The sequence below is a fragment of the Electrona antarctica genome (genome assembly GCF_951216825.1).
Source record: "Electrona antarctica genome assembly, chromosome: 4".
NCBI classification, from domain to species: domain Eukaryota; kingdom Metazoa; phylum Chordata; class Actinopteri; order Myctophiformes; family Myctophidae; genus Electrona; species Electrona antarctica.
Genome location: NC_136809.1, coordinates 4,106,979 through 4,120,121, shown reverse-complemented (window position 1 = coordinate 4,120,121; position 13,143 = coordinate 4,106,979). Strand labels below are relative to the sequence as shown.

Genomic DNA, 13,143 nt, shown 5'->3' with positions numbered 1-13,143 from the left:
CTTCTGTCGTGTGGCGGGTCTATGATCTATGGGGTCTATGGGGTTATGGTCTATGGGGTCTATGATCTATGGGGTCTATAGGGTTATGATCTATGGGGTCTATGATCTATGGGGTTATGATATATGGGGTCTATGGGGTTATGATCTATGGGGTCTATGGGGTTATGATCTATGGGGTCTTTGGAGTTATGATCTATGGGGTTTCCCACTATTATGTCAGCATGCTGATGCCATAGTGATCTATGAGGTCTGTGGGGTTTTCCATTATTCCGATATGGACTTTCTTGCCGATATCCTATGTACCGATATTCACATGTTGAATCAGCGTCGAGGTAGAGGGGGGATCTCTCTTGCATTTGCCCACACACACACACACACACACACACACACACACACACACACACACACACACACACACACACACACACACACACACACACACACACACACACACACACACACACACTATAATATAATGGCTTCTCTCCTCTCCTGGGATGCAGGTCGGCCTTGGCAGACGAGAAGCGTCGCCTGGAGGCTAAGATCTCCCAGCTGGAGGAGGAACTGGAGGAGGAGGGCAGTAACCTGGAGATCATCAACGACCGACTGAGGAAGAGCCAGCAGCAGGTAGACTAACTCTAACTAGAGTTTACCTAGACTAACTCTAACTAGAGTTTACCTAGACTAACTCTAACTAGAGTTAACCTAGACTAACTCTAACTAGAGTTAACCTAGACTAACTCTAACTAGAGTTTACCTAGACTAACTCTAACTAGAGTTAACCTAGACTAACTCTAACTAGAGTTTACCTAGACTAACTCTAACTAGAGTTAACCTAGACTAACTCTAACTAGAGTTAACCTAGACTAACTCTAACTAGAGTTAACCTAGACTAACTCTAACTAGAGTTAACCTAGACTAACTCTAACTAGAGTTAACCTAGACTAACTCTAACTAGAGTTTACCTAGACTAACTCTAACTAGAGTTAACCTAGACTAACTCTAACTAGAGTTTACCTAGACTAACTCTAACTAGAGTTTACCTAGACTAACTCTAACTAGAGTTAACCTAGACTAACTCTAACTAGAGTTTACCTAGACTAACTCTAACTAGAGTTAACCTAGACTAACTCTAACTAGAGTTTACCTAGACTAACTCTAACTAGAGTTTACCTAGACTAACTCTAACTAGAGTTTACCTAGACTAACTCTAACTAGAGTTAACCTAGACTAACTCTAACTAGAGTTTACCTAGACTAACTCTAACTAGAGTTAACCTAGACTAACTCTAAATAGAGTTAACCTAGACTAACTCTAACTAGAGTTTACCTAGACTAACTCTAACTAGAGTTTACCTAGACTAACTCTAACTAGAGTTAACCTAGACTAACTAACTAGTGTTTACCTAGACTAACTCTAACTAGAGTTAACCTAGACTAACTCTAACTAGAGTTAACATAGACTAACTCTAACTAGAGTTTACCTAGACTAACTCTAACTAGAGTTAACCTAGACTAACTCTAACTAGAGTTTACCTAGACTAACTCTAACTAGAGTTTACCTAGACTAACTGTAACTAGAGTTAACCTAGACTAACTGTAACTAGAGTTAACCTAGACTAACTGTAACTAGAGTGAACCTAGACTAACTCTAACTAGAGTTAACCTAGACTAACTGTAACTAGAGTTAACCTAGACTAACTCTAACTAGAGTTAACCTAGACTAACTCTAACTAGAGTTTACCTAGACTAACTCTAACTAGAGTTTACCTAGACTAACTCTAACTAGAGTTAACCTAGACTAACTCTAACTAGAGTTAACCTAGACTAACTCTAACTAGAGTTAACCTAGACTAACTCTAACTAGAGTTAACCTAGACTAACTCTAACTAGAGTTAACCTAGACTAACTCTAACTAGAGTTTACCTAGACTAACTCTAACTAGAGTTAACCTAGACTAACTCTAACTAGAGTTTACCTAGACTAACTCTAACTAGAGTTTACCTAGACTAACTCTAACTAGAGTTAACCTAGACTAACTGTAACTAGAGTTAACCTAGACTAACTGTAACTAGAGTTAACCTAGACTAACTCTAACTAGAGTTAACCTAGACTAACTCTAACTAGAGTTAACCTAGACTAACTCTAACCCTAACCACAGCAGGTAGACTGTAGTGATTATATCACTGACTCTTAAACACAACTGTAACACATCTTGGTCGCAACTCGAACGGGGCGGAGTCGGCTAAGCGAACTTCGCAACGTTCGACAGGCAACTCGCACGCTTTATAGCGTGCTCAGTGGTGTCTCTCGTGCCCTCAGAGCGTGAATCATCCCCCGTCCTTCAAATCTCTCACCACGACTAGATATATAAATCAGAATCTTCTGATCCAAACCCTCCCCGTTCTGTTCCTCGCCAGGTGGACCAGCTGAACGTGGAGCTGCAGACGGAGCGCAGCTCCTCCCAGAAGAACGAGAGCGCCCGGCAGCAGATGGAGAGGCAGAACAAGGAGCTGAAGTCCAAGCTGCAGGAGATGGAGAACCAGGTCAAGTCCAAGTTCAAGTCCTCCATCTCCGCCCTGGAGGCCAAGGTGGCTCAGCTGGAGGAGCAGCTGGAGCAGGAGAACAGGTTCGTCTTTCTAATCCGACTTTTGGTGTTTTAAGCATTATGTTATGCTTTATCTATTGAAAAATAGCAGATCTACAAGCTCATAGCGCGGCACCGAGTGCCGCGCTATGAGCTTGTAGATCTGCTATTTTTGAAAAATCGTGAAAATGTGTCGCAAATCTTTGAATATATATTCTTTCATGGCGAACGTTTTTAGCTCAAATCTTTGCTTCTGGGGAGGGTCCCTGGAACAACGTATTTTCAGGTGGGGGTCAGTGGCCAATTCCATATAATTTTGGGGTACTTGATATGAAATAGTTTGAGCACCACTGAAAACTGTCATGATTTAGAAGACATTTTCTTAATTTAATCTAAATGGGTTAATAGGAGATTACACACAGACCGTGTTTTTCTGGTAAAAAGATAAACATACAAAGTATAAAGTGGGAATAGTATTGGACAAAAGTACAAAAACAAAAGAAATGTCAATATCTTAATAACGTTAACCCTGGTATCCCTGTTTTACTAAAACTAGTAAATTAGTGAAAATAGCAGATCAATAAACTCAAGCGCCGTGAGCTTGATCAGTTATTTTAAGTATTTCTTGTATCACGTACTTCTTGTTTTTAGAGCTTACGTGGTTCATTTGTAAATAGACAACGTCAAGATAATATGTTCAAAGCTTTTTACCAATGCAAACTCATCAAATGTAATTCACGGGAATACGTTAATATTCATTACATCATCTCCTTCCTGATGCTCACCTACAAATAAATGTACAACGAATAATGAAGTCCCTCCATTTCTCATCCTTTCTGTAATCAGGGATAAGCAGTCGGCTGCCAAGGGTCTGCGCCAGAAGGACAAGAAGCTGAAGGACTTGGTGATCCAAGTGGAGGATGAGCGGAAACAAGCTGAGCAGTACAAGGACCAGGTAGGAAACAAGCTGAGCAGTACAAGGACCAGGTAGGAAACAAGCTGAGCAGTACAAGGACCAGGTAGGAGTTCACCTTGTTCCCAGAGCAGTACAAGGACCAGGTACAGTAGGAGTCCACCTGGTTCCCAGAGCAGTACAAGGACCAGGTAGGAGTTCACCTTGTTCCCAGAGCAGTACAAGGACCAGGTAGGAGTTCACCTTGTTCCCAGAGCAGTACAAGGACCAGGTAGGAAACAAGCTGAGCAGTACAAGGACCAGGTAGGAGTTCACCTTGTTCCCAGAGCAGTACAAGGACCAGGTAGGAGTTCACCTTGTTCCCAGAGCAGTACAAGGACCAGGTAGGAGTTCACATTGTTCCCAGAGCAGTACAAGGACCAGGTAGGAGTTCACCTTGTTCCCAGAGCAGTACAAGGACCAGGTAGGAGTTCACATTGTTCCCAGAGCAGTACAAGGACCAGGTAGGAGTTCACCTTGTTCCCAGAGCAGTACAAGGACCAGGTAGGAGTTCACCTTGTTCCCAGGCTACAGGCAGACAAGGCCAACGTTCTCATGTTATGATAACGTCCCTCTGTCTCCCCCTACAGGCGGACAAGGCCAACGTTCTCATGTTATGATAACGTCCCTCTGTCTCCCCCTACAGGCGGACAAGGCCAACGCTCTCATGTTATGATAACGTCCCTCTGTCTCCCCCTACAGGCGGACAAGGCCAACGTTCTCATGTTATGATAACGTCCCTCTGTCTCCCCCTACAGGCGGACAAGGCCAACGTTCTCATGTTATGATAACGTCCCTCTGTCTCCCCCTACAGGCGGACAAGGCCAACGCTCTCATGTTATGATAACGTCCCTCTGTCTCCCCCTACAGGCGGACAAGGCCAATGTCCGCATGAAGCAGCTGAAGCGGCAGCTGGAGGAGTCGGAGGAGGAGTCCCAGAGAGCCACGGCCGCCCGCAGGAAGCTGCAGCGCGAACTGGACGAGGCTACGGAGGCCAGCGACGCCATGAGCCGCGAGGTCAACACTCTGAAGAGCAAACTCAGGTAATGAGTTATGACACACAGACAGAGTCAGGGGCGAAGGACGACGTTTCTCTCTGTGCGATTCTGTTCCACTGCACTGCGTTCATTGGGGGTGTATTGGGCAGTACCAAGGCTTTTTACTGCCATCTCGTTAAGCCGGTGGGGGCAATTTTCGGACATTAATCTCGGACATTTCTGAGAAAAATGTCGCAAATTTCTGACTTTAAAAACTCACATAATTGCGACATTAATCTCAGACTTTAAAATCTCTGAATTTTTCGAGTTTAATGTGGCAAATCTGTGAGATTATAAAGTCCAAAATGTGCAAGATTTTTCTCAGAAATCTCTGAGATTAATGTCGCAATTCTGTGAGTTTTTAAACTCGGACATTTCCGAGATTTTTCTCCGAAATCTCTGAGATTAATGAATGTCCAACCGGGGAAGCTCCCTCCCTATGAGGTGAAAAGAAGCGGCTTGGACTCCTCATGCATAGAAGGAAGCATGAGGTCAGTCTGCTGCCCCCCCAGGTTGGCAGAGGGAGTGTAGAGCCCAGGATTACATTAGATAATTGACACGGGGTGAAAATAAATCATTAAAAAAAAAAGCCTGCATACATAACGGTTCACAATAAATGATTAGAGGGATAAATAATTACTGTATTTCACAAACAACCAGCTGTTGAGTGTTGTTTTTTTCACACTGGTGATACAGAAATAAGGCTTTCTAATAGTTAAATAAGGCTTTCTAATAGTTAAATGTGTGACAAAAACCATTAGAAATCCTTCTAGCACATGTTGTCTCTTTGTCTCGTTGTCTCATGTTGGTCTATTGCAAAATAAAGTGTTTTATTTTTGAGTGGTGCAACCACTCCAACGAACAGCAATGTCCGTGTTCAACTAGCAATGTCCGTGTTCAACTATGTGTGTTTGTGTGTGACTATGTGTGTGACCAGTACCAATGAGTACCAAAAGTGGCGCTGTTGTGCCAGAAACGGAGAGAGAGAGATAGTGCTGCATGTTGCCTGCTAATGAGAGAGAGAGAGAGAGAGAGAGAGAGGGGGGGGGGGGTATTTGCAACACTCAGTTCACACGGGTGTGATTTTTATTCTATTCATTTCAATTAGCAGTGCAAAAGTACTTGCAGTACTGTTCCTTTTTTAGAGCTATAACCAACAGAGCAGGATTGATGTCTTGTAGTGCAGTTTAATCTGGGCGGAAATTCCTTTCGGTGTTTTAAGCATTATGTTATACTTTAGCTATTGAAAAATAGCAGATCTACTGTACAAGCTTGTAGGTCTGCTATTTTTGAAAAATCGTGAAAATGTGGCGCAAACCTTTGAATATATATTCTTTCAGAGCGAACATTTTTAACTCAAATCTTTCCTTCTGGAAGGTCCCTGGAACTACATATTTTCAGATGGGGGGTTGGCGGCCAAATACAGATATTTTTGGGGGTCCTTGACATGAAAATGTTTGAGAACGACTGACATAGAAACATAGTTTTTTTTCTCCAGAAAACTATCATGATTTAGAAGGCATTTGTAGAATGGTACTCAGGTCTAAATGGGTAAAGTTAGAGTGACCAAGCCTTTCTGAGCACTCTAGCACAATCATCTTCATCATCTCTATTCCAGAGGCAACCCTGAACCCAAGGAGTGACGCAGTAGGTACACTCTGAGCCTCAAAGTTACCCCCCATAGCCTGAAAGTCTCGTGTAGCCATGACAACCACAGATCTCCACCTACCTACCGATAAGTCTGGAGAAATCTAATGTTCAATATATGAACAGCTGCTAATGAACCTGCAGTACGTCTACTTGAAGAATAACAAAATCATATCACCATCTCAATAAGGCATTAAATCATATCACCATCTCAATAAGGCATTAAATCATATCACCATCTCAATAAGGCATTAAATCATATCACCATCTCAATAAGGCATTAAATCATATCACCATCTCAATAAGGCATTAAATCATATCACCATCTCAATAAGGCATTAAATCATATCACCATCTCAATAAGGCATTAAATCATATCACCATCTCAATAAGGCATTAAATCATATCACCATCTCAATAAGGCATTAAATCATATCACCATCTCAATAAGTCAGTGCATTTCCACAGTTGTAGCCTAAACGTTGAATGTAGACGTCACCAGACATAATCAGCAGTGGAGATCTTGGATGGTCTGGCCAAGGCGAGACTACCCCGCCCCCGCCACCACCATATATATATAGCTTCAACTTTCCATAACCTTGATTCCCTCCATTGCACTTACTTTCTTGATTCTGTCATTTCTTGAGCGAAATAGAGCGAAATATTGGTCATCAGCTACTAGTGAATTCCTTAGAATTAAAATAATGTCTTGGGCAACGTGGGAATAAAATGGATTTAAAGCTTCCCAACTCGATGCCGCCAATCCCGCCATACTGCATAATATAAGTACCTCCCTTTTTATTCCCTTTTTTAGTTTTCTTTTTTAGAGAATTTACTTGTTTTTTAACACTTCATATTTAAGTAATTCCTTACTGGCGGTGACCATATCTTTCCTCCGTGCTTGGTTTAATTGCCATAAACCAGACTCATTTGTCTTGGCCAGGACAGGAGGGTCAAATGAGTTTAAGAAATAACAGCGTGCTTCATCTGTAACAATAATAGCAGCACAACCTGTAAGTGTAAATACCATAATCCATCCGATAGGACTGTCCTTGTGGCGTGAATCACCCCGAGTGGCTTTCACGGCTAAATCTAACCACATTGAACACTGCAATAAGGGCTGTCACAGTTATTCAATATCGCAATTATTTTTTGCATAGTCGCAAAAAAATAAAATAAAAATGAAATGGCTGATCTACAAGTCTATTTCCACTGTTCTTTTTTACATTTTTTTGAGTATAACATTTTAAATATGTCAGTAATTTCTTAGTATATTTAAATTAGTTGTAATATCTGCCCTGTGCATTTTTTGATTACGAGGCCTTAAAGGCCTGAAAATCTAATTATTAGTATTATTATAATCTGATTTTTTTTTTTATTATTATTTATTCAATGTCAAAAAACAATCGCAATTATTTGACAATTAATCGTCAGCTTAAACTTGTAATCGTGGCAGCCCTATATAATATGAACACTATAGCATAAAGTCTGAATAATGTTTCTGTATTTCTGCTTCTGTACGCCTGCCTCGTGTGATTCCAGGCGTGGGAACGAGCCTTCCTTCGGCAGCACAACTCGCCGTGCGGGCGGAGGCTCGGCCAGACGAGGGCTGATCGATGACGACGACGACGACGCAGACTCCCAGGGAGACTTCAACGGAACCAAGTCGGCGGAGTAGAGAGAGAGATAGCAGGGGGGGAGGGGGGGGAATCAGCCGTCAAAATAAATGACATTTCAGTATTACCTAAATACCTACCAGGGCACACCCACCGCTTTCAGCAACAAATAGTAACTTCAAAGCTTCATGAGGTTTCCTTTCCGTATCACTTAAAATTATAGCATTTATTTTTTACCCCAATTTCCGGCAGTGACTGATCTGTCTTCCGTGTCAAAGAGCACCTTTTTCCTTTGATCTGAAAGTCTTACAGAGTTCACGTTATGGAGGCGAGAGGGGTTTGTATTTGGTGCTGGTTTGTTTTGGTGACGTGTGATTTGCTTTTCTACAGTTTTGTACTACACTGAATGAATGTATTTTCTTTCCTTTATGTAACATTTTTGTACCCACTAATAGGTACGTCTAATTATTATGCCTTCCTCCACTCGTCGTATACCTGCCATTTGAACCAGGTATGCCTACGAGTCATTTTGGAACTTTCAAACAAAACAGAGCCATGCTGTAAAGATAGACGTTATTGTCTAGGTTACTATTGACTGGTCCTGTTCGCCTGTGACTGCTGTGAGCTTCTTTCTTTTGTTTGTTTTTAGAACAGCATTGAAGCAGTTCTTCAGATTGGATTTCTAGAATTATATATTTCTAATTGGCCAAACTGGCGCCAATCAATGCTGACTTTTATACTAGTCTCGATAGTTTTACCAGCTGTTAACTTTGTATGTAATCCAATTGTATGGCTTACGGAATATTAATATCCATTAATATCCATGAGTTGAACTGTAGCAACTGCCATGTTTTGTCCAGTGTTTGGACGGAAGAAAACCCAACCATACATGCTTATAATTAAATATTTATATAAAACCGTCAAATAAAAGACGGTAATAACGAAATAAGCATCCAGTTAGCTATTTCTAATTTGTTTTACAATTCACAAATTTATATATATTTTTGCACCTTTCTTGTCGTCAATCAAAGTATACTCTAATCCACATATGACAGAAATGTATGTTTAGAAAAACAAACCACAGTTGATTGGTGCACTTTCTTTATGTACACAACCTACATTTCAGTATAGTTGACTAAACTCCAATAGGCTCTATGAGGTATGCTATGCACACAGAATAAAGGTCCCCGTTGACTAAACTCCAATAGGCTCTATGAGGTATGCTATGCACACAGAATAAAGGTCCCTGTTGACTAAACTCCAATAGGCTCTATGAGGTATGCTATGCACACAGAATAAAGGTCCCTGTTGACTAAACTCCAATAGGCTCTATGAGGTATGCTATGCACACAGAATAAAGGTGCCCGTTGACTAAACTCCAATAGGCTCTATGAGGTATGCTATGCACACAGAATAAAGGTCCCTGTTGACTAAACTCCAATAGGCTCTATGAGGTATGCTATGCACACAGAATAAAGGTCCCTGTTGACTAAACTCCAATAGGCTCTATGAGGTATGCTATGCACACAGAATAAAGGTCCCCGTTGACTAAACTCCAATAGGCTCTATGAGGTATGCTATGCACACAGAATAAAGGTCCCTGTTGACTAAACTCCAATAGGCTCTATGAGGTATGCTATGCACACAGAATAAAGGTCCCTGTTGACTAAACTCCAATAGGCTCTATGAGGTATGCTATGCACACAGAATAAAGGTCCCTGTTGACTAAACTCCAATAGGCTCTATGAGGTATGCTATGCACACAGAATAAAGGTGCCCGTTGACTAAACTCCAATAGGCTCTATGAGGTATGCTATGCACAGAATAAAGGTCCCTGTTGACTAAACTCCAATAGGCTCTATGAGGTATGCTATGCACACAGAATAAAGGTCCCCGTTGACTAAACTCCAATAGGCTCTATGAGGTATGCTATGCACACAGAATAAAGGTCCCCGTTGACTAAACTCCAATAGGCTCTATGAGGTATGCTATGCACAGAATAAAGGTCCCCGTTGACTAAACTCCAATAGGCTCTATGAGGTATGCTATGCACAGAATAAAGGCACACAGAGCACGTTTTTTCGGATTTTTAGCAGCGTTTCTCTGTCGGTTTTCCGAAAAACGTGTCCAGTGTTCAACCACCTTAACTCCTACTTCCAGGAACCTTCCATACTTCCTTTACAGGCATTACCGAGGATACGAATTAAGGCTCTGTTCCATTACCGAGGATACGAATTAAGGCTCTGTTCCATTACCGAGGATACGAATTAAGGCTCTGTTCCATTACCGAGGATACGAATTAAGGCTCTGTTCCATTACCGAGGATACGAATTAAGGCTCTGTTCCATTACCGAGGATACGAATTAAGGCTCTGTTCCATTTCGTGTATACAGTGGTTCTCAAACGTTTTTAATATTTCAAGGACCCCCATAACTCTTAAGAGTGTACTAATGGAACCAAATGGACCCATAAGGGGTCCATTTGGTTCCATTAGTACACCCTCAGAGTTACACACACCCGTACAGGGCCATTTGGAACCAACTCAAGGACCCTTTGAGACCCACTGGGTGTAGCAGAGTGTTTTTGGGCGGGAACCCCTTTTGGTGTTTGAAGCATTATGTTGTACTTTAGCTATTGAAAAATAGCAGATCTACAAGCTCGTAGCGCGGCACTCTGCTATTTTTGAAAAATCGTGAAAATGTGGCCCAAATGTTTGAATATAATATTCTTTCAGAGCGAACGTTTTTAACTCAAATCTTTGCTTCTGGGGGGGGGGGGACATATTTTCAGATGGAGCTCGGCGGGCAATTACATATATTTTTGGGGGTCCTTGACATAAAATAGTTTGAGAACCACTGATATAGAAACATAGGGTTTTTCAGAAAACTGTCAGGATTTAGAAGACATTTTGTAGAAATGTAGGTCCTCAGGTGGACTCTAAATGGGTTAGTGTCATCAGTAATGTAGGTCCTCAGGTGGACTCTAAATGGGTTAGTGTCATCAGTAATGTAGGTCCTCAGGTGGACTCTAAATGGGTTAGTGTCATCAGTAATGTAGGTCCTCAGGTGGACTCTAAATGGGTTAGTGTCATCAGTAATGTAGGTCCTCAGGTGGACTCTAAATGGGTTAGTGTCATCAGTAATGTAGGTCCTCAGGTGGACTCTAAATGGGTTAGTGTCATCAGTAATGTAGGTCCTCAGGTGGACTCTAAATGGGTTAGTGTCATCAGTAATGTAGGTCCTCAGGTGGACTCTAAATGGGTTAGTGTCATCAGTAATGTAGGTCCTCAGGTGGACTCTAAATGGGTTAGTGTCATCAGTAATGTAGGTCCTCAGGTGGACTCTAAATGGGTTAGTGTCATCAGTAACACCTGTGAAGGAAGTACGAAAGGGAACCCCAAGTTCTTTCCAAAATGGCGCGTGTGCATAGAGCCCGTTCCAATTCCTATCCTTGTTCATGTATATGTATTTTAATCACCTGGGTCACAATACAATTTAAATGTAATCTAATCTCCTATGATTCTCTACTCCGGTTTGTAATCCGTTGATGTTTACATGACACCTATTTGTATTAATTGTGGAACCACCTGCACAAGAAAATAAAGACAGAAAAAAATATATATTTTGTTTTTTTTAATGTTTCCGTCTCAGTCAATGTCATGAACTTCCCATTGCATAAACAGAACATAAGTGTTTTTGTCATTTTAATTTCAGTACAAAAACTGCAAACCCAACAGGATAAAAGAGGTACTACACCTCTAGGCACATACAGTTTCAGTTCAAAGCAGTGGAAGACATGTAATACCACACCCTATCAACAGGTGGCGGCAGAACTCATGAGGATCTGCACAAGAACGAACGAGCAGTGGTGGAAAAAGTACTCAATTGTTTTACTTAAGTAAAAGTACCAATACTGCCATTTAGAACTACTTCGTTACGAGTAAAAGTACGGAATTTAAAATGTACTTGAGTAAGTACTCATTGTGCAGAATGTTCAAAATGTGTACAAATTCTATTGAAAATAGCAGATCGGCTATTTTCAAATGGCTGAAATGTATATAGGGTTGAAGTGGTTAATGTATGTTTTCAAATCAAAATTAAAATCTCCAAAGTAACTAAAAACTAAAAGTACAAATTTTGGCTCCGAGATGTAGTGGAGTAGAAGTAAAAGTACTGGAAATTGGAAATACTCCAGTAAAGTACAAATACCTCAACATTGTACTTAAGTAAAAGTACTTAGTTACTTTCCACCACTGAGAAGGAGTACTCTAGTCTAGATCAGTGGGTTTCAACCAGTGGTCCTTGAGGGGGTTCCATGTGGTCCGGGGACCCCCGGGGGTCCATGAGGGGGTTCCAGGTGGTCCCCATGTGGTCCGGGGACCCCCAGGGGTCCTTGAGGGGGTTCCAGGTGGTCCCCCTGCAGCTAAATGATAGGAGAGTTGGTAACCAAATGGACCGACTCACACCTTTACAACAGACTGATGTATGCTTGTTGTATGAGATGTATAGCTGATGCAAGCTCGCAATGCATTTCCAATGGGAGTCACATGGTTTGACACAACATTTGTGTTGTATGAGGGGTAGGGGGGCAGTCGAAACACAGCCGAAAGCCATACAACAGCTTGTAGTCCAAAATGTTGTATCAAACCATGTGACTTCCATTGGAAATGCATTGGGGCGGCCATGACACTTACATCTTGCTTACATCTAGCATGCATCAATGTTGTATGCTAGATCGAAAGGTGTGAGTAAGGCCTAACTCTTGAGTGTAACACGCTCTCAAGAGTTAAAGTCTACTCTACACATTTAGAGAAAGAAGAATTTTGTCATTTTGATCGTTTTCCTGTTATCTCTCCTAATGGTACCAACACAGCCAATACATGCATGGAATCGTGGATGAAATATTATCCACCGACAACATATTCTTTAGTCTTTGGTCTGAGAGGCTATACATGTCATCAAATGGTGGTCCGTGTGGCTCAAATGGTGGTCCGTGTGGCTCAAATGGTGGTCCGTGTGGCTCAAATGCAGAATAAATAAATGGGACCTTGATATGAAAAGTGGTTAAAAACCACTGCTCTAGATAAAATGTTTAAAACCCACAAAACAAATTCCTACATATAGAAATTAGAATCTCCTTAGTAGAACATTACAGGATTCTATATAATGCACAACGACCACTGTCAGGTAATGGGATACTCATAAGCTTTGTTGGGACGCACGCCTCTGACGCTTGGAGGTCAAGCAGAAACGGCCCGTTTAGCTCAGCTGGTACTCTCGCGTGTGAATCGCATGGTTCCGGGTCT

The 13,143-nt window shown here is 41.6% G+C and overlaps 1 protein-coding gene across 1 annotated transcript in view; it reads left to right on the top strand.

Moving 5' to 3' along the window:
• LOC306922488 (myosin-11-like) overlaps positions 1-9,102 on the top strand; it is a 46,828-nt gene extending 37,726 nt beyond the window's left edge. Inside the window, 5 exon segments of the mRNA XM_079500130.1 lie at positions 504-627; positions 2,420-2,628; positions 3,433-3,541; positions 4,409-4,581; positions 7,765-9,102. Of these exon segments, the coding sequence (XP_079356256.1) occupies positions 504-627; positions 2,420-2,628; positions 3,433-3,541; positions 4,409-4,581; positions 7,765-7,900 (751 nt within the window). The 3' untranslated portion in view covers positions 7,901-9,102.
• The last annotated feature ends 4,041 nt before the right edge of the window (positions 9,103-13,143 follow it).